This window comes from Megachile rotundata, chromosome 2 (assembly GCF_050947335.1).
Source record: "Megachile rotundata isolate GNS110a chromosome 2, iyMegRotu1, whole genome shotgun sequence".
NCBI classification, from domain to species: Eukaryota; Metazoa; Arthropoda; class Insecta; order Hymenoptera; family Megachilidae; genus Megachile; species Megachile rotundata.
Genome location: NC_134984.1, coordinates 22955145 through 22975049, shown reverse-complemented (window position 1 = coordinate 22975049; position 19905 = coordinate 22955145). Strand labels below are relative to the sequence as shown.

Below are 19905 nucleotides of genomic sequence, written 5' to 3'. Positions count from 1 at the left end.
AATAAATATATAATATAATAACCTGTGGATGTAATTATATTTACAATATTTCAATATTATAGTTATATAATTTTCGCTATTTACCTGGGAATACGAATGGTACAAAGTATTTAATTAAAATGTTTGCAGCAGAGTTTGTATTGCGCGCTTTCGATCAAATTAGTGACTAAATTTCTCCCATGCTTTGCACCAGTGCCTAAAATAAATCAATTAAAAAATACACGTATGAAAATAATACAAATTATACAATTGTTGATTTTGTATAAAACGTTCACCTTTGATGATTCATTCCACGATGTCAACATCTGTTCTGTAAGAAAAACTGTGATATCATCGTCTGTATTTTCTTCGTCCGATCGATTTTTCGTTAATATCCTAACTTCTCCGATCGAATACGAACCGGAACTTGGCATATGCAGTTCCCCTTCAGAATGAGAACTACTAGACGATGTAATCTAAAATAAAAAAAAAAGTTAATACGACCAAATTCTCCCTATTACCTCCACTAATTTTCTAAACATTTTGAAATTTATTATTATTTGTAATAACAATAATTTCATTTTTCTGTTAAATGAAAGTCAGCACTTACATTAGATTTTACCGTAGGTATGCTGTTAGATCTGCGAACACATAAAAATATCATGTTTTGTAAGGAGAGTAAAAGGGTGGGTTTAAATTTGAAATTAAAGAAAAATGCAAACATTCTACCTCCAGTTTTGATTGAATATAGTCGAATCGTTTCTATGAAACGCAGAAGAGAATAGCACCTTATGCACATCATCATACAGTTCAGATAAAATTTTATCTCTCTCGACTAATCTATCGAAACGAGAATTATTCGCATTTAATTCTTCGTTCTCATTATTTATTTCCAAAACTGTTTCATTTATTTTTCGTGACGGTACTACAACGTTCGACGACGTTTTCGAAACGATTTTTGACGATTGAATAGATTCGCAATCGCGCAAAGAGTCGGACGACGAAATCTGATCCTTTTCTATGTCTCGAATAGATCTCGCACAATTTTCTTCTTGTACTTCAGGAACTGTGTTTTGAATCAAAATCGTGGAATCTTTCTGTATCGCATCTTCTGTGATTCCTGCATCTTTATCGAAATCTTTCAAGACATCTATACACGAATTGTTTTCTTCCTCTAAATTTTGCAGTGAATTTTCTTCTTTCGCAGAATTTTCTTTCGAGTTTTTTAGCAGAATGTTTTCAGAATTACTTTTTGAATTGGTTTCACGAGATTTCGTGTTGGAAGTCTCTTTCGAGAACTTCGAATCAATTTTATTAATTTCCTCGCCTGAAGAATTCTTAGTTCTCGAGTTAATTTCGTGAGATTTTGTATTAGAAGTTTCTTTCGATGATTCTGAATCAATTTTCTTAATTCCTTGCATCGAAGAGTCGTCATTTTTCGGACTAGTTTCGCAACATTTCATAGGAGAAGTTTCTTTCAAGGATTTCGAATTAATTTTATTAATCTCTTCAGTTGTAAATTCCTTGTTTTTCGAAATAATTTCGTGAGATTTCGCGCTGGAAATTTCTTTCGTGGAATCAGTTTTATTATTTTCTTCAGTTGGAGAATTTTCATTCTTCGAACTAATTTCACGAGATTTCGCGTCAGAAGCGTTTTCCAACGATTGCGAATCGATTTTTCTCAGTTTCTCAGTCGCTGAATCCTTACTCTTCAAATCGTCCATCTCTTCGTTCCGCGAATTTTGAATATTCGCAAAATTCAAGAAATTACTTCGCAAATTTTCCAACAGACCTTTCGTCAACAACGGTACAATTTTCTCCGCGTTAAAGAAGCTTTTAACCTTTTCTTCGATAAGAGTTTCTTCTCTGAGATGCTCCACGTTATTCGTTTTCGGTAGAATCTCCTTCACAACGTTCGAACATATAACATCGCACAAAACAGCATGATCAAGCTCGTTCCTTTCTTCTTCTTGCCCTCTCAAATTTGTAGTCTGATCCTGAATTATTTTCCTCTCGTTAACGCTTTGCGACTGTGCGTTGGAAGATGAAGAAACGAAACTCGAGCTATCATTTTCGACTTCGAACAAAGGCAATTTTTCAGTCGAATGCTTTTTAAAAGATCGACTGTGCTCCACATCTTTAGCTCCCCTTATTTTATCGCCATCAGTGCTTTCTTCGTTTTTAACCGAGCCAAGTTCATTTCTTCTCAGAAATTTCGATCGTTTCGAAACGACGAACGACTTTCTTGAATTATTATCCTTGACAAACATCAACGATTTGATCGACGAAGTTCTTCTTTGCTTTTCTCTGTTAACATTTTTATTCGCCGACGATAATCGATGTTTGGAGATCGAGACTTTTCTTCGCAGTGCACGAGGATAGTACGTTCTTATCTTCTCAGTTTTGTTTTTCAAAAATTCGTCCGTGTATTCGTGTCGCGAGAGAAATTCGTCGACAGTTTCAGTAGATCGAACTACATTATTGATTAGTTTATTGTACGTCGTTAAAAGATCGTCAAACTGATTTAAACACGGCTCGTACAAACTGAGACCGGACAGATCCGAATCTTCCGAAGAATTTTGACTGCAACTGTTGTTTCTCGAAGGGTTCATTTCTTCGTTGCAGTACTTCTTCATAACGTCTGAGAAACGTTGATCGACGACTTTGTAGCGTTCTTCTTTTTCGCGTTTTCGTTTTCCACAGATTTCTTCGTGTCTTCTTTTATTCATCAGACGTCTCGTCTCAATCTCCTCGCTGGATAATGGAGTACATTTGATTACCTCGTCTTTCGAAGTCGAAGAAATCTCGAACGATTCGAATTTTAACTCGAGAGATTCTTCTAAAGCATCGTCGTTAAACCGCACCTGTTTTTCTTCGTGCTTGGACTCCGCGGTAATTTGTTTGTCGTTTGAAATATTCGGAATAGACTGTGACTTTTCTTCTTTCGAGTCATTTTTACGATCAACGTTCGTTAAATTTGATTTAACATTCGTCTCAGTTTGTATTTCTGAACCGGGTCTTTCTTTAGGGGACTTTACGGTGGTTTTTTCCGATATTTCATTCGAAACGGAAGTCGAGGAATCTCCATTGAACTCCGAGTCTCTTCTCTTCTCTCTGGTGTTCGAAGTTTCTGTCGGTATTCTCGTCAATTTTTCTTTACGGACGGAGCATGTTTTTCTGGGACGAAAATCGTGATGAATTTCGTAGTTTCCAACATTCGGATTTTGTCGCTCGAAAGACGCGTCCGGTGATATGTGAATGCTTTTTAAATGTTGCGATATTAGTTCCGCTTTGATGTCCACCGATGGAACCGTTTGAACGGAACAAGTAACCATTTTCGTGTTTTTGGTCGATTCGCGATTAACGGGAACCGTTTCGCTGGAACATTTTGTTTCTTCTTTGCTTCTGACAACGTCTATCGGTACAGAAAATCCAAGCTTTTGTGCTCGCAAATTCCTTTGTTGCAAATATTGCCGATATCTTTCCTCGGACGGTTGAAACTTCCGGTCGGAGAAGTCGATGGTTTTTCTCGATTGAAAATTTTTGTTAAAAAATTCTAGACTTTTGGGAATCGGGCGATTCGCATCGACCCAACCGTTTGCTTCTTCAAATTTGTATGCCACTCGTTCACGAATGTACAACAATTGATCGTTTTCGTCGTCCAAAGATGCTTCATCTGGCCACCTGAAGAAATTATGGTAGATTATTATAGTGAAAAGATATGAAAAAAAGTTATCGTGTAAAATATGAGGTATTACATAATATTGTTTTTTTAGCATTTACAAAGATTTTCGTATCATGTATTGTCCGAATAATTAATCGTTTACGAAGCTTACGTATAGTTTTGCGCACGACCAACGTTTTCAACCGTGTTTATTCTTTTAATCTGAATTTCAGCATCCTTGATCAATCTTTCCGAGTTTTCGAGAGCCACGGTTGTTTCTGGACTCAACGTCGGAGACATCGGAATCGTTATGGTGGATCTTCTACTTTCAAGCTTAAAAAAAATCAAGAAATAAATAGTACAAGTGCATTGTTACAGTTTGTTTTATTATAAGAAATACCTCCTCGTCGTCAACTAGCCTCGCCGAAATCAGTGGAACTTTCTTCGCGCTCTTGATGACTTCCGTTTTGGCGGAACTTTTTGACGAAGATATGACACGTTTTCTCGCAGAATGAATTTCTTTCCTTTGTTGCTCGATGGGAACTCGAATTTTGCAGTAACAATCGCAACTCGATTGCGAATGCATTTTTGAAGCGCAGGACGCGAGGGATGGAACAGGAAGGTTCTCGCATAAATCCAGATACTCTAACGCGTTAGGCTTCCTCCTGTAACCAAATAAATACATTTCAGTATTCTTCAATTTCTATAAGTATCATTTACAAATTTGCAATGAACATTTCTTAGTCAAAGTATTAGACAAGAAACAATTTGCAACCTACTTATTTCAAGTAGGAATTGTGTATAATTCTCTTTATTTTTAAGGAAAATTAAGTATGTAAATAATATAGAATTATACAGCGACGTTCGTTAAAATTTAAGAGACTAATTATCTCATCGAAGGTTAGGTCATTGACTGTTAAGTTTCATCCGCTAAAGGCGCATGCTATCAATATTTTTTTCGCTCTTTATTTTTCCCAGACTCGAATGGAGCACGGATCGATTCGTTGCACCGACAGACTATAGGAAAAACGAACAATTTTACGGGAAAGCTATACAGGGTGTACAAAAAATATCCACCAGGGTGTCGATAGTGGAATCTTCATACATCGATAAAAATCAGAAGATCAAATAAGTAGAGATTAATGCACAAGACTTTTATTTGATTTTTAACTGACTTTTCAATTCTTTTGAAATATGACGAGGGTGTATGAAAATACATGCACGAGCAAAACAGCTATTTTATATAAAATACCGATTTAAAGAATTATTTCGTCATATTTTCTTATAATTTCTGTAGACTATAAGAAAATCGTAGAAGGTGACGTAGGTGCATCTCGAAGAGGATTCTCCACTTTAATGTTCCCAGACTTCGTGATCAATAACAGTACGTCAATGCTACGTAATTCGCGACTACGTCCTTTAAAGTCGATGGATCCGTATAGGAATGCTTTTGCATAAAGGTGATTCACCCAACTTGCTACAACTCATTCAAAATTTCACTTCGTACTACAAGTTGACAAAGGTTTCTTCACCCGTCGATTGAACGGAACAAATATTCATCAAAGTAATTATCGATCGTGTTTATGTTAACATTCGTTATTAACAAGACTTCTAGAAAATTGTTAACCGGAGCAACGTTCCAAGAAAATAAATTGCGAGTTTTGTTGATAGGAAAAATTCCTAAGAGGAAGGAACAGATAAATTTTTACTGCGATAACTCGAATTTTTTCCAGTTAAAAACTAATAAATTTTAGTCCACGTGATTTTTTTTAACGAAAGCAAATATTTGTCATTGTGACCTTTAGTTGATATTGCTCTTTCTTTGGAAACATTCTTAACCAATGTTTCACTGAAAAGAACGTGCTAAAACATTATTTACTTTATCATTTTCATGGGAAATGAAAAATGTTGTATAATCTAATATTTGCGACTTCAAGGTTACATGTAGAGGGTGAGGGAAGATACAAAAAAAGTGAAAATGTAAATTGACGGAGCTTTTAATCAGCGCGCGAATCGAGCATGTTCGCGATACACGTGAGCCGCGTTTGCATAATTAACGAGCACCACGAGAGCCAGAGAAGATGCGAGCTACGGAAAAATCCGCGGCGATGAAAAAGTATCAGCGATCGATTTACGATGTTGCTAGCCACGGCTTTTCGCCTTTACGGTGTCACCTTTCTAACAGAGACAACTTTCCGAGCAACCGCGTCGATATTTAAGGGGTTATTCCGTTTACTCTAAATATTAACAGATCCAGAAACTTGAAATTCTGAACCGAGTAATTGTTGAACAATTGAAGAATGAAGAAATTGAAAAGCATGATTACTTCGAGTGGTGTCATCGATCGATATTTCAGACTGCATTCTCATGTTCGAACATAAAAGATCTGACTTCCTAGGAATGAAAGTTTTACGCGCAAATTAATCGATTTCGCGATTTCCAGAAAATTCATCTCGATGTCCCCTCTGCGACGACATTGAGCGCCCTCTACGAGCTTTATCTCCGACGCGCTTCAACAACAGCGATACGCGTTTCCCGCGAAAACGATTCTTTTTTTAATCGAACGCGTATTTCTATCTGCGTTAGCGAGAAAAATTGATCCCCGACGCGCAGTTCTGTTCACGTCAGAACGCACTAGGCAACTAATGCTTAAGTGTGCTTCGTACCCAGGGGACGCCAATGAGGCACCTTCGATGAAAAAGAACTTTTTACAAATAAAAAATCCGTGCAAGTTTCTCTATTTTCATAGGATTAATCATTTTAAGAAGATTAATCTTCATTTTAATCAGTACTCTTTATAACTTTAAATCGTCTAGACCTTTCTTCCATAATAAAATTGTTCGTATAACTTACTACCGAATTCAGGATAAAAAATATTATCGTTACATGAATACTGGTTGCACAAGAACAATATTGCAAAATTAAGTTGAACTTAAAGCGAAATAAATGTGAGGAGCACAGGGGTTGAAAGGGTAAACGCCGGCCCTGTTCTCGTGCATTAATCGAGAGCAGCCTATCGTAGGCATCTCTACACTGGCAGCAGGGCAAGTTCCCTCGCAGCAGTGCCCTAAACGTTCGGGGCGTGAACGGTAGCGGTAGTCGGTCTATCAGCTTTAAGAGCACGGTTTTGCGCAGGCAGGCAAGCAGACAGTTGAAGCGTGGCTGGCATTCGAGCCGTCTGGAAGGAGACAGATCAATATGCTACTTTTGCCGCTTTCTTCCTGTCTCCCTTTCTCCCCTATTCCCTGCTTTTTGCTCTCTCCCACCGCCGGTTGGCCCAGCTAACGCACCAGCTGAACATTGGCATTGATTTTCAAAGTTCAGGAAGTTTCTCACCCGTCCCGAAGCTCGGGGAGCTTCAGCCGGTGTCGTGACCGGGCTACACGTTGCGCGGCTATACATTTTGGCCGCTGCACTGATCAATACTACCGATGCGATGGCGCGTAAATTTGCGCAGGGAAGGACGGATCGTTTGATCATCGGAATTACTTCTTATCCTTCGATCTTCGCATTTTTACCAAATCATTTTTGCGAATAGGCTCGTAAAAATGGGAGAATAATAATGTATAAATACAGCTATGGAGAATACAGTAGTTGCTGACTTTAACTTTTGGATAAACTGGGTGCATTCGAAGCGGTGGAGCTTCGGACACCGGAAACTAAACATAATATCAAAATTTCGTCGACTACGTATATTTCGAAAAAATAAATAGGAAACTAGGATAATGTAACGCATGAAATATGTTTTTAAAGAAGGTTCGATAGGAGAATAAAAACGCACAGTTACACATCAACACATATATTTTGCTTTTGCATGTTGCATACATACGATAAACAGTACAGTGTTTACGCGTTCCTCGAGGTATGGTATACTAGAAAATTTCATTATCCACTACTACAATTGCTATTCGACGTATTATTTCGTACTTCCGCTTTCGTGTGTATTCTGTGTGTAAGCTATTAACGAGAACGATAGAAAATGAAATGAAACGAATGATAATACAGGCTCTATATAAAAAACAGTTGCGTTCATACGAAGAAAAAAAGAGGTTTCGTTAGTTCTCTTCCTTTCGTAAATATGCGCCGCTCTTTTTAATTCAGTTTCTTGCAAACAAACGAAAAGAAAACAAAAGTTCGCTTGGTCGTCGACAATGAATTCGGACGAATAAGAACGCATTCGAATAGCGATATTCGAATATTCGATACACGTGTTCGAACAATACCGTGTATGAGTCATACACGTTCTTTGTTATTGTTGTTGCAACAAAACCTTATTCTTTTGTACATTTGCAATTTCGCTCATTTTGGTTGACCAACGAACAAGATCTTCAACCCTTCTTCAGATTGTGGGCTTAACACTGTTCTAATATTGGGTCATTATTCACTGTTGCTCAAGGATTTAAGTAACGCTGTTAAAGATGCGCTTACATATTTAAATTTTCAAATTTAAAAATTCAGAAATTTGTAAATTTAGAAATTTTTCAATTTAATAATTCCCAAATTTACAGATTTACAAATTTACAAATGTACAAACGTTCAAATTTACAAATTTACAAACTTTCAAATTTATACATCTCGAAAACGGCTCTGCCTAGTTGCTTATCTTGTATTATTATAATTATCCGACGACAGGAAATACGGTCTAACAAACAATATCGACCATCGGGAATAAATAAGTTAAACGCGTTAATAACCGCGAGAAATGATTTAAGCTTAAAAATCCGAAGAAGGGTTTAAATCGTCATCAAAAGAAAGAAGCATACTCGAGACATTGAGAGAGAACAAAAACCAATCGTTTCTTATTTCGCGAAACATCGTTCGAAGATGTGATAGTTTCAGGAATTGAGCAAGCGTCAGCAATGCAAAAGGTAACGGATGAAGTCAGAAATAACGAAGAGGCAAAACGATCGGTGGACGACCAAATATTAAGGTTATGCAAAAGTTTTCATCGATTATAAATAACGATATAAGACACATTCGTCATTGTATACTTTCTTTGTTTAATCGTAAAAGAACTGGCAAGAAATATTTGTTAAACTTACAGAATATTCTTATAATACCTATAGAAATATTACAAATGAGTTCATAGTAATAATTACTATTGTAGTATGCATTAGATTTTCTTCAATTACGTATTAATTATATGAAATCTCGTATTAGTTATTCAACTAATCATCACAAATGAACAATGGTTAATTTCCGTATCGTAATAACGCTATCGTATTAAGAACTAAATAAATTAGAACGAAATAGCTTTTACTGTCGGAGTGTCGAGTGAAAAATTTGATACAAGAAACATGTAAAGTCTGTTTCACGTGTGTTAAGAGTTACGAATATTTAAACGTGTGTTCTATAAGCTTAAAAATAGTATAATACAGACCAATTTACGATGGTCTTAAATTATATTACTTTATCACATATCACTTGATAACAAAGAAAGCGACTCATGACAGAAGAGTACTAAACGCCGAAGCATTTTGATCAAAGAGTTTCTATTACACATAGGATATTAACAAATGTCGTCAAAAAAGAAGAAGAAAAAGAACAATGAAAATTTTTGCATATCCCCAACAATTATTTACAATAATTCTCTCTCGGTTCGCTCGCGATAATCCATTCGTTCAGGTTTCAATGTAACAAACCAAAAAAAAGGAAAAAACCGCCAACTTTCTAAAAGAACACGGTACGCAAAAATCATACGTGATAAAAAAGAAAAAGAGAAAGAAACAAGAGGTCGTATCTGCGTCGAAAAACGGACACAATAGTTTTTACTACAAACATTTTTCTTCTTTTACAAGCGGATAGGTTCAAACCCATAAACGAGTACCGTTAATCACCTTTGACATTGAAGAAGGTAGGAACTACCTACCTTAGACTAAAAAATATCACGTACAGCCTCTGTTAAGTATTGCTACGATCAATTGTGCTCTTTTTCATCGGGCCCTTTTTTCCCTTTCGCACGTTCACTCTCTCATACAAGTTACATCCATTCTTTCTCTCACTCTCTCCTTTTACAATCAATTTTGCACGATATCTCGGTACAATTGTGTGCAATGTAGTCTTCTTCGGATAAGATCAACTTTAAGGGGGAAGACGCTTGTATCACACGCTTTCGATTTTGGTAAACTAAACACGTAAACTTGAAAACTTCCTAATTTCTAAACCCCTAAATTTCTCAACTACCACATTTTAAAAGTTCCAAATCCTTAATATTAAATTCCCAAAACTTCGACTTCTAAATTAAAAAATTTGTTTATGTGAATGTGCAAGGAACGCATAGATGTCTTTCCCCTCGTTGTCATTTTCTCCAGAGAAGCCTATTATGCTCGCCGTTGTACATAAGTCGCTTACGCTACGCAGATAGCCTCTAAACACGGTTGTTTCCTGATCGAAACAACAACGGGGATAAATTAAAAATAAAAAAAGAGCGCCGTTGACCAAGAGAAACGATCCTCAAGATTTCGCTTGAAAAATTACATAGAGATTTTTAGAGCCTTTCTCTTTCGACAACGATAATAGAAAAAATGTTGTCCGCGGCGTCTTTGATCGTTTCGCGAATCAATTTTCAATCGCCAATCCGTTTCCTTGTATTTTTTCTTTTGTTTTTCGCTTTTATACAAATATATACAAAAAGGAGCTGCTCGCGTATCCGAAAAATCCTTTTTCTTGGAGACGAAACTTGGAGAAAAAGAAAGGTTCTCGGACACCTTAGCAAGAGAACGTATGCTTGTGACTCGATTTTTTTTTTTTCGTTTGTTTTTTATACTTTTTTTTAGACATAGCGAGTGTATGGTTCCTATTTGACGGGCGTACCTTCTTTTTCATCGGCGAAATGAAAAACCAAAAGGCCCTCACTTAAAGTCTAGCGATTAACTAAAAGGCGAAAGTGGACGTTACACGATCGGATAATTAGAATCCGTTTTGACGAATTACTGAAACAAGAACGATACTCGCCCTGCTCCCTCCCCTTCGGCTTCGAATATTCGACAGATACACAAGATCTCGCGATTGCGTGAACGAAAGAACAGAGAGAAAAAATAAAGAATACGAATACGTACGGTTTCTTCGAAAGAGAGAAAAACTAGAAAAGACGAAAAATAATTTAACGAATATTTAATACGCAAAACAAGTGTGTAAGTTTCTTTTGTACATTTAAAAATGGTTACCTCCTTTAATCGCAAGTTTTATGTACACATATACAGAATGTACAGTAAAAACCCGTGTGCAGGGTCCAAATATGTCCGCTGTTCTTTTTTTTCTGTTATCATACAACGAGCGTAGTAGTAGAAACAGTATACAAATGAAACGTTAGAAAAGGACGATTCGAACATCGGAAGCATCGTTACTCCCGGTTGTTTCGCGATTACGCAATTGTAGCGTGAGTAAAAATAAAGTACAATACACAATCGCTAAATTTTCTGCGACATCGCGTTTCATACCTTTCTCGTGTATTCGTGTACGTGTGTTGTGTGTGAGTATGTCCGTGTATTTAGTACGTGTGTATGGTCGAAGCAAAATCGTTCGCGCGTACGATAAATATTCGTACCGTGTGTATGTTGTTGTTGTACTTGAAGAAAACCGCGACAATGCTCGCGGGACAAGAAACAATAAAACAAAGGCGATCGAGCCTAAGTACAAACGCAAACTGGACAGGAAAACATCTCTCTTCGCGGTTCCTCTACTTCCTCCTCGTAAATATACTTGGACAGAAAAATCACCGTTTGTTCCTCGCGCGTTAAACCGTTCTACGATAACCCCGTATGTACAACGTGTCACAGGACCGACGCCAGCGTGCAAAAATGCCAAAGACTTCTTCTCAAGACCAAGTCAAAAACAATCTCGATCGTACAAAGAGATCGAGTTCAAAACAACTGTCGCCTCGTCAAGATTAGGGACCTTGCAACGAGAGCGAAACACAACGGAGACGCTGTCGTCGTTAAGAAACAAAATCGTCCACTTTCCCCCGACAACGTCAACAATCCTTCGTGATTAATCCAATTTTACACCGACAACGTCTTTGGCTCGAAACGGATGTTGGGGTTTTAACGTCAACCGCCAACTTGTATCACCGTTACCAAAAGTATTTTATTTTAATTTTATTTTTTCTTGTTTTGTCGGCGAACCTTCACGGTTTCACCATGATTAACCCTCCTGAAGAGGGTGCAAAATTTGAGCCCCGATTAAAACGTCATAAAGAATCTTTAAGTTTCCCTCTCTTTCTTTACTTTCAGCCCGGAACCCGTTGTGTCGTCGCCCAAAATGGTGGCTATCTCGCCTTGCATGAATGCCCATGGCACTTGACTGTTCGCCAGTGGACACTTTTCACCGCTCGGGCAATAAACCTGGAACAATTGAAAAATTTACGTCAAATCAGGTTTAATATTAAACTTGATACTTGTTACTGTACAACAGTGATGGGCAATTGTACTTTGGTGAAGTCCTAAAGAAAACAAGTAAAAATAAAATTCGTACAGTAGACTTACGTTCTATCGCCACGTTGTAGTTTCGCATTATATCTCGTTTTGTACGTATTACTACGCGTCGTACAGTTTCGCAATAATTTACCACGAGTTGTATAACTTTGTACTGTACAGTCTCGCACTGTATAGCCTTCTGTTTAAGTATCCTCGCAATGTATAATCTCGTGTTGTATAGTTCTGAGTAATGTTACCACGTGTTGCATAGCATCGTGTTATATTATTACGTGTTGTACAGTTCCGCGGCGAACAATCTATACGGCAAGTGTTTCCAGGTTTTTCCAAAATCGGAAGAAAACGGTGAAGAGGTTAATCGGCCCATCACTGTTATGTAACGACCAGATGACGAAGTCAACACGTACCTCTGAGCCAGCACCCTGTCTCTTTATGCTTTCCCGACTGCAAGGGAAGCAGAATTTGTGATGAGGCACGCTGGGACACTGAACGAAGTGCGTGTCCTCGAGACGTTCTTGACACAGGGTGCATTTTAGTATGGGCGCTGACACTTGCTCGGCAGCACCGGCGACCTGAGCTACAGCTCCTTCAGAAGACGTTGTTACGGTCGTCGACGACACGTGCCTCGAACCGCTAGACCTCCTGCCCGAGGGCCCTACAAAATCATCCGAACATTCGATTCAACATACTCGTATACGAGAAAGTTATTCAGAATATTGACCTTGACAACGTAATTAGTATATTTCAAGGCTGTTGGAATGAATGCCGAGGAGGATATTTGCAAATAATTATCAAACAATCGTTACTACCTGAACTATTCGGGCTGTGTTGTGAACCTCTGGAGGCACTGCGTTGTTGGGCATTCGTGGCTGTGGTCGGTGGGCTTCTGCTGGTCGGGCTTGGGTTGTTTGGTGGTTGTGGCACTGATTCGGGTGACGCTAAATTATCAGCAACAGACATGAGCGCGGCCATAGGTGAAGGGCCATTCGTCGAACCCTGAGGGATAAAATTACGTTCAATTTGCGTGTCAGTTACTAACACCTATAAATAAAACATACTTGCATCAAGACCATGGAATAACAAAACATACGTAAGTATGTTTCAAGGGTCATTAATACGCAAATGTATTCGCAGGGTCGTTAACATATGAACTTGATTACCTGGTGATGATTCGTTTGTGAATTATCGGTGGAACCTTCTTGAGCCGGTGGCGGCGGTGGTGGAGGGCTCGTTCGAGGACGAAGAGGAGAACCTCCACCGTTTGCCGCCACGTTTGCTGGCGCCAAAGGAATAGACGGACCAACGTATCCTCCTGCAAAATTCGCTCTTTAATATTCAATACTTCTACCGTGCCATTGGTAATATTTATTTCGAGCTATTATAAACGTGACCAAGAAAATTGCCGATCATCGAAAGAACAATATCGTAAATAGCGTATGAATCATTTTACTATAATATTATGCAGAATATAGTTTAGAAAGATGGTCAAACTTGCTGGAACCCCCTTCTCTCTCTTTGTCCACTCACCTCCTATATTGATCTAAATACATCATAGTTAATTATCCATAAGATTTCTCAAGAAACAGTTACGAAATACGTGCAATTATTTTCTATCGAGTTGTAATATAACTTTCGTTGGTGTACAAATGTGCATGCTATATAATCTATAAATCTGAAGCGAACGAGTAGTGGTGTTAACATCGATTCTGTCAAAAATCATCCGAGGAAAGTTCTTCAGAATAAATTTGACCATCTTTACATAAAAATTCCAAGACAAGTTAGATATTCTTTTCCACTTCGTGTTATGTACCTAACAATCATGCACTAAACGAAACGGATTTGCTGTAATTATTAACAAGATGGAATCTTGTTCGACGAACGGACATGTACTGGAAAACGGATTATCGGCTGTCTGTTAAATCGATCAAACATTACTCGTGAAATTTATATTCCAGGAGAGACTGAGCAAAAACAAATTATTTAACACTTTCGGATTCAGTTATATACTACTAAACATTTCGATGAACCAATGATGCCTGTATATTTTTTAACCTTTAACAAACGTGTTAAAAATCTTCCAATTTCGCTTGAACGTCGTCGAACCGAATTAGCAATACTGCACAATAAAATTGACCTGCAATGTACTCGCTACATATGTTATCGTCTCATTATTTACCTTGGCGCGATATTTACGACTTTCTGAATCCGTAAGCGTAGGAACGCATTCCCCGGTAACAGATAAGCACGATTCGATTATTAAAAAGCATCGTTTCGTCACGTTCTTATGGATTGTGACTCGCGATATGTCATTTGTATTTGCTAGCTATACAGAGTGTCCCACATAACACAGAGATCACCAGCTTTTGTGATAATGCTGGGTCTAAAATGCTAAGGAAAGCCTACAGAAAAAGTATTACTGTCCGCGTAAAATCGACAAAGATAATTCAACATTTTGCATATTCTAGTTACGTCCGGTGTGCAATGATTAATGTCGGTCGAGTACGCAAGGAAAAATGTTCATCAGTTTTTGCTAGATCGATCGGTTTAATAGAACCGTAGATATATATACGCGTACGAGAACGACAAACCGTGAACGGGCAATAACGAGAGGGCAAGCCTGAGTCGTGTTTCGCAATGATATTGCCACGCTTCGTGAGTTCTCGACTATGCTCGATCGATCGATCGTGTACAGATAGAGCCATATATACGTTGATTCTGTTCTACGTCACTGGACGAGAGTATCGCGTTCACGTATAAGGCGTTACAGAACACGCGACTTTAATCCGATACGAAACACGTCGGGCTGAAACAATGATCAGTGCGTGTTTAACGGGTTACGCTACACTAAAAGTCGGGAGATGATAGGTAACGTTATCACAGAAAAGTCTGCATTCGGTACAAAATGTTTCTGCGCGGCCATTTTGCATCTTCAAATTTTTAATTATAGAGAAAAGTTTACTGAATAAATACATGTAAAATCTTTCGTGTTTTCCTAGAAAACAACCCATAAAGTTGTCTATCCTACCGAATCTTTTAAAGTGACGTAACCTCTTGATCGAGAGAAGCCTACGTTACGACCGAATGTACCGTGATGCTTCAATTCCTGATGTAGAGAAACGTCAGTCACGAACGCGTGTCGACAGCGTCAATGATGCGTTGGGAGGGTCATACTTTCAAAACAAGGCCACCGTATAGCCGACCGGTTGGGTTAGCAGCGATATAGAAAACGCAAAGTGTGACTAAGCCAACCGCCTACGTGAGTGATGCGATGTCTGTTACAAAACCGCGCATGCGTTTTCTTCGCCTCCCTCCCCTTTTAGACCTATGTCTCTGTACGCTGCCGTGTTCCCTCGCTTCCTACGGCAGCTACGTTTCTCCGTACGATTCAAGATGGATAGAGAGAGACAGACACGCCAACGGTCCTCGCTCTATCAAAGTCGTCACGGAAAAGTACCGGTCACACGTCTTCTCGATGGTAGACCACGTTCTAGCCGAGAGACCTCGATGACTCGTACACTTGGTCACCAATGCTGGATGAAGATATACGATACATAAGCGCGGGATGCTGCGTTGCACTGCTTCAGAATATACAGGGTGATCTACGTAACTTGGCCAAATTGCAGTTCTAAGGATTTGTTTACGCGAACGAGGTTGAACTTTACTTTCAGGTACCAAACAGTAACTTGATAGTCAGAAAATGTAAAATACGACGTATTTGATTTATCCCGCCAAAATGGCCGCCATCCACGTGCCCCTGTTTGCAGTCACTGACTTCGCTCGTTAGACGGACAATAAGGAGAAGCTAATATGGCGTCAAAATAACGTGTCAAAGAAGCTAATAACACTAATGACTTTCACGTATGTATTATTTTTGAACTAGTCAGTTAAAACTGTCTTCGCGTAAGAAAATAGACTTATAATACGATAAAAATGAATACGAACGAAATTTTTGCGTAAAATGGGGGTTTTTCTTCTTTGTTCGAAGGAATGTAGAACGTGTCCGAGTAAACGAAAACTATCTTGGGAGTATCGAGTGACAGGAGAACGTAACACGCACAGATAATGGAGTGAGAAATGGATCATATATTTAAGTAATTGGACAGGGAAGATATACCGGCGGTCAGATAATTATACGCAGAATTGTACTGCTTGGATTTTTTTATTTTGTATCTCCTTAGATACAGATACGAAACATGTAGCAGCGAAATGCGAAGATACAGCATTCGATAAAAATGATGAAGGTTATACAAATACAATCTTGCGATTAAAATAGTACTAATTTTTTATTTCTTTTTTTATTAGTCATGAGTTAAAAAACTTCTTTTTAAAATTCTCCTAAAATCCATGTTTATTTCCAGACCCTAATCTTTGCCAGCAGTAATCTATTTTTATCGAATCGCGCATACGTAAGTGTGGATTCTATCTTTTCGACGGAAACGCTTCCTTCAAGGATAAAAAAAGTTAGATACAAAAGGTGAAAGAAATAAACAGTGTCATTAAACTGTCGACACTATGAAATTATGAGGAACCCTAGGCAATCGTAAAGAAATCCTACACGGATCCTAGAGTATTGTAGGGAAAATTCTATTCAAATTCTAGAAATCATAAACAAAGCCAACGAGTTGAAGAAAATCCTAAACACCTCGCTATATATACTCCTTTTAAAAAGGAAAAGAAATATTGAAGGAAATAGTATAAAATTTAGGACATAAGAATGAAAACGAATTTCAGTTTTAAATCATAAGGTGGAGGATTAGAGTGTTGAAGAAACCGTTAATTACCGTTTCCATGTCATAAAATATTAACGGTTTACGGTCAGGTAATAGAAGTAAGGTAAAAATCGGAAACGTTATTCCGTTACTTTCTTTATTTTTCGCGATCGCAAAGCGTTAAATTGTACTTAAACGTTTCAATAAATTCGCTGAATCGTCTTCTTAACTAAAACGTAATCTCCCAAATCTGTTGAACGTTGCCAGTAGACTTACAAGCGGTTTTACAAATAATCACTGTTATCAGAAATCCGTACAGAATTTAACTCGTAATAATCAATATTATCTTCCACGTTCGCTTAACACTTTTTATAGCGCTAAGAGAAAAAAAAAAACGGATAAAAAATGATGTGACAAGAAACATAAACGTGTCGAAAGTACTCGTTTCATTCACGTGACTAAACGTTTACCACTTGATTACTAAACACTGAAAATTATGCGATGATTTTCGTCAGACAAGTTGTTTTTTTTTCTTCTCGATGAGAATACGAGATAGTCGAAATTTTCCAGGAAATATTTATAGCACGGTGACACGCGCGAGAAGACAGATGGCCGTCCCGTAGTCATTGCAGGCAAGTCAGCCATTCGATAACCGTAAACACACGCGTTAAGGCCGAATTAGAAAGTGGCCAGTATCGAAATAACGGTCGATGACCAAGGTCACCCTGCCTGTACTTACGTAGGCACGGGCAACGCAGCAGCGCGAACTGGACCAACCTAACCCCATCGTCAACCGCTTCGTCAATGAGCCGCGTCAACGTGACGAAAACTAACACGTTCAACGCGCTAGAGCTGTTGCTATTGATAATGTTATCGATAATTTAATATTTTACTAATTTAGTAACCTAATTTTAGTCGACTAATTTAGTCTACTTTCAAATTAGCTAAACTATACTTACACTTTGCATCGACATATGAAAATAGAAAAGAACGCAATTTCTAGTTTTCTGATAACTGTTGGCGCCATTTTTAAATGTAACGAGGTGCGCTTATCGCAGCTTCTATATCTGTCGATATTACATTAGTCTATTTTCACCTCATTTTTCACTTACTCGTTACCTGAAAACATTACTCGTCTGTTCTTTTTCATTTATTTACAATAATAAGACGAATATATTGCCCTAGTTATTTCTCACGATGATTCTATTCCTTAATTAAAATGTTATTGTTTTATTTTATAAATACATCACAAGCGTTTCGGTATTTCTAACATATTTTTTACAATGAACGATAAAATAAAAATGGTTTCCGTGAAAAGAAGTCGCCATTGTCATTCAAACGTGATGTATACGTTCGACTTAGATAACGTTATCGATAAATATCAATAACTCGAGAATAAATAAATTTGCATGATAAAATTATACGTTTGATTTTAACGTAATCCCTCATTAATCTTAATAATATTTGAGTAATACTGTCGATATACTGTTAAGTGTCAATAAGATATCAATAATCGATAGCAACACCTCTAGTTCGAGTACAGTCGAATTTTTTCAATGTGAAGGCTAAAGCAGTCTCGAACTCGTTCGTTAACGAATCACCAGTGAAATTACATTTATAAAATGTTCACGAGGCTCGATGAGTTTTATGTATTGAGCAACGCACAACGGACTCATTCATTGTATCTAAATATACCGAGTGACGTCATGCGATCGGACGTCACGGCACGGCAAGTCGGTGTATCTTTTGGTCGTCCTATCACGTGCTCGACGTATACGTCTCCTTTATACGCGTTTGGACAACTGCCGTGCCATCCACAATGAGAGAGATTCTAACCGAGGGAAAATACGAAGAAAGGAACTATCGAGATCCGATTGCTAATCAGAGATTCAGGGCCTATTCCTAAGATAACAAAATTAGAGAGCGCTGATATTTATAGAGCGATATTTTGATATTGTATCATTTTTGAAGTTTAAGATTAGAAGATAATGAATTACAGTCGAGTGATTTGCGAAGAATGTCCACTTTGACATGCTGGTTTTGGTGCGTAAAAGTTAGGAAGCCCTGTTTTACTATACACCGGTAGAGACCCTGCAGCTGTGAAGGAAGGGGAGCGAGAGACGTAACTTCCTTTTAAACTCTGACGATTCCCCGAAGGCTGAAGGATCGAGTCTTTTAACGCGTGCACGCTCTTTTCTCGTGCCAGATGGCCACGCGCACGACCAAACGCTTTCCTATTTTTACTACCCAGCCGATAAGAAGCCGAGAAATGCCATCTGTTTGAAAAAAAGGAAAAAATACGATATGTTGTTTCAATAACATGGTACACGAACTCGAGATAAAGTTACAAGTACATTGTACCGAGTACAAATATCGGTTGTACACTGTGGAAAGAATATCTAAACTATCTTCCAAACTGTTGATGTTTCTAATGGAAAGTTTTCAACGGAAATTAATCGAGCGACAGATAGCGAAACGTGTACTCGCGTACGACAGTAGTGGGCACGTTTACGTTACATTGTTTCTGCGAACATAGAACGCGTCGTGTGTCGCAAATGTTATAAGTGGAATTTTGATTTTATAAAGGTAAAAAATAATTATTCTATAAAAATCTGTTTAAATAAGTAAATATTTTTTTCGTACATGCAATGTCAAAAATGTAATATCAAACCCGCATCATCAAACATAACCTCAAATTAATTGCGATTAGGTGTTACAGAACCTGTCAATACTACTGACTAAATATAAATAAAAAATATAAATATATGAAATTTAATGACAATTTATACAACTTCAGACATGCAATGTTTCGCATAGCATGTCTCTTGTCTTATACGCATTCATTTTTTTTTCCTTCCTACATTTCGCGCCAAGAAAAAACTCATTCGTATCATTTCGACAGTTTTTATAAATGAAAACGACAGACTCCTTACTCAAATGGATATTTTAGATCATATCTTGTCTTTTCTAATAATAACTTTTTATTCTAGTTTAAACCCGCCCAAAATGTGCTGACGACCTACCAGTAAGTATTGAATCCATACACTGCGAATTTCTGAATCAGAAAAAACATTGTATTTCCACTGGTAACATTTGCGACAATGTCAATTACATTTAAAAC

At 37.8% G+C, this 19905-nt stretch overlaps 2 protein-coding genes and 1 long non-coding RNA gene across 9 annotated transcripts in view; 1 reads left to right on the top strand and 2 right to left on the bottom strand.

The window, feature by feature from the left end:
• Nucleotides 1-84: 84 nt before the first annotated feature.
• LOC100878937 (uncharacterized) overlaps nucleotides 85-19905 on the bottom strand; it is a 42176-nt gene continuing 22355 nt past the window's right edge. For 5 of the 7 annotated variants that reach the window (XM_076539058.1, XM_012293764.2, XM_012293768.2 and 2 more), the window contains 6 exons: nucleotides 4044-4308; nucleotides 3816-3976; nucleotides 709-3663; nucleotides 590-620; nucleotides 276-455; nucleotides 85-196 (listed from right to left, as the gene is read on the bottom strand). In XM_076539058.1, the coding sequence (XP_076395173.1) occupies nucleotides 167-196; nucleotides 276-455; nucleotides 590-620; nucleotides 709-3663; nucleotides 3816-3976; nucleotides 4044-4308 (3622 nt within the window). In that variant the 3' untranslated portion in view covers nucleotides 85-166. Of the gene's footprint in view, nucleotides 197-275; nucleotides 456-589; nucleotides 621-708; nucleotides 3664-3815; nucleotides 3977-4043; nucleotides 4309-5969; nucleotides 6415-19905 lie in introns of those variants that run through there. The other 2 variants (XM_012293769.2, XM_076539060.1) reach the window with 2 other exon arrangements.
• Pits (Protein interacting with Ttk69 and Sin3A) lies at nucleotides 7427-19841 on the bottom strand. The gene is made up of 5 exons (XM_076539400.1): nucleotides 19808-19841; nucleotides 13236-13387; nucleotides 12885-13116; nucleotides 12483-12730; nucleotides 7427-11985 (listed from the first exon to the last, which is right to left on the bottom strand). Exons 1-5 carry the CDS (start codon nucleotides 19824-19826, stop codon nucleotides 11845-11847), a joined length of 792 nt encoding a protein of 263 aa, XP_076395515.1. The 5' UTR covers nucleotides 19827-19841; the 3' UTR covers nucleotides 7427-11844.
• LOC105663623 (uncharacterized) lies at nucleotides 14430-19560 on the top strand. Its single transcript, XR_001097066.2, has 4 exons — nucleotides 14430-14940; nucleotides 15072-15933; nucleotides 16061-16316; nucleotides 16434-19560. It is a non-coding gene; the product is annotated as an uncharacterized LOC105663623 (long non-coding RNA).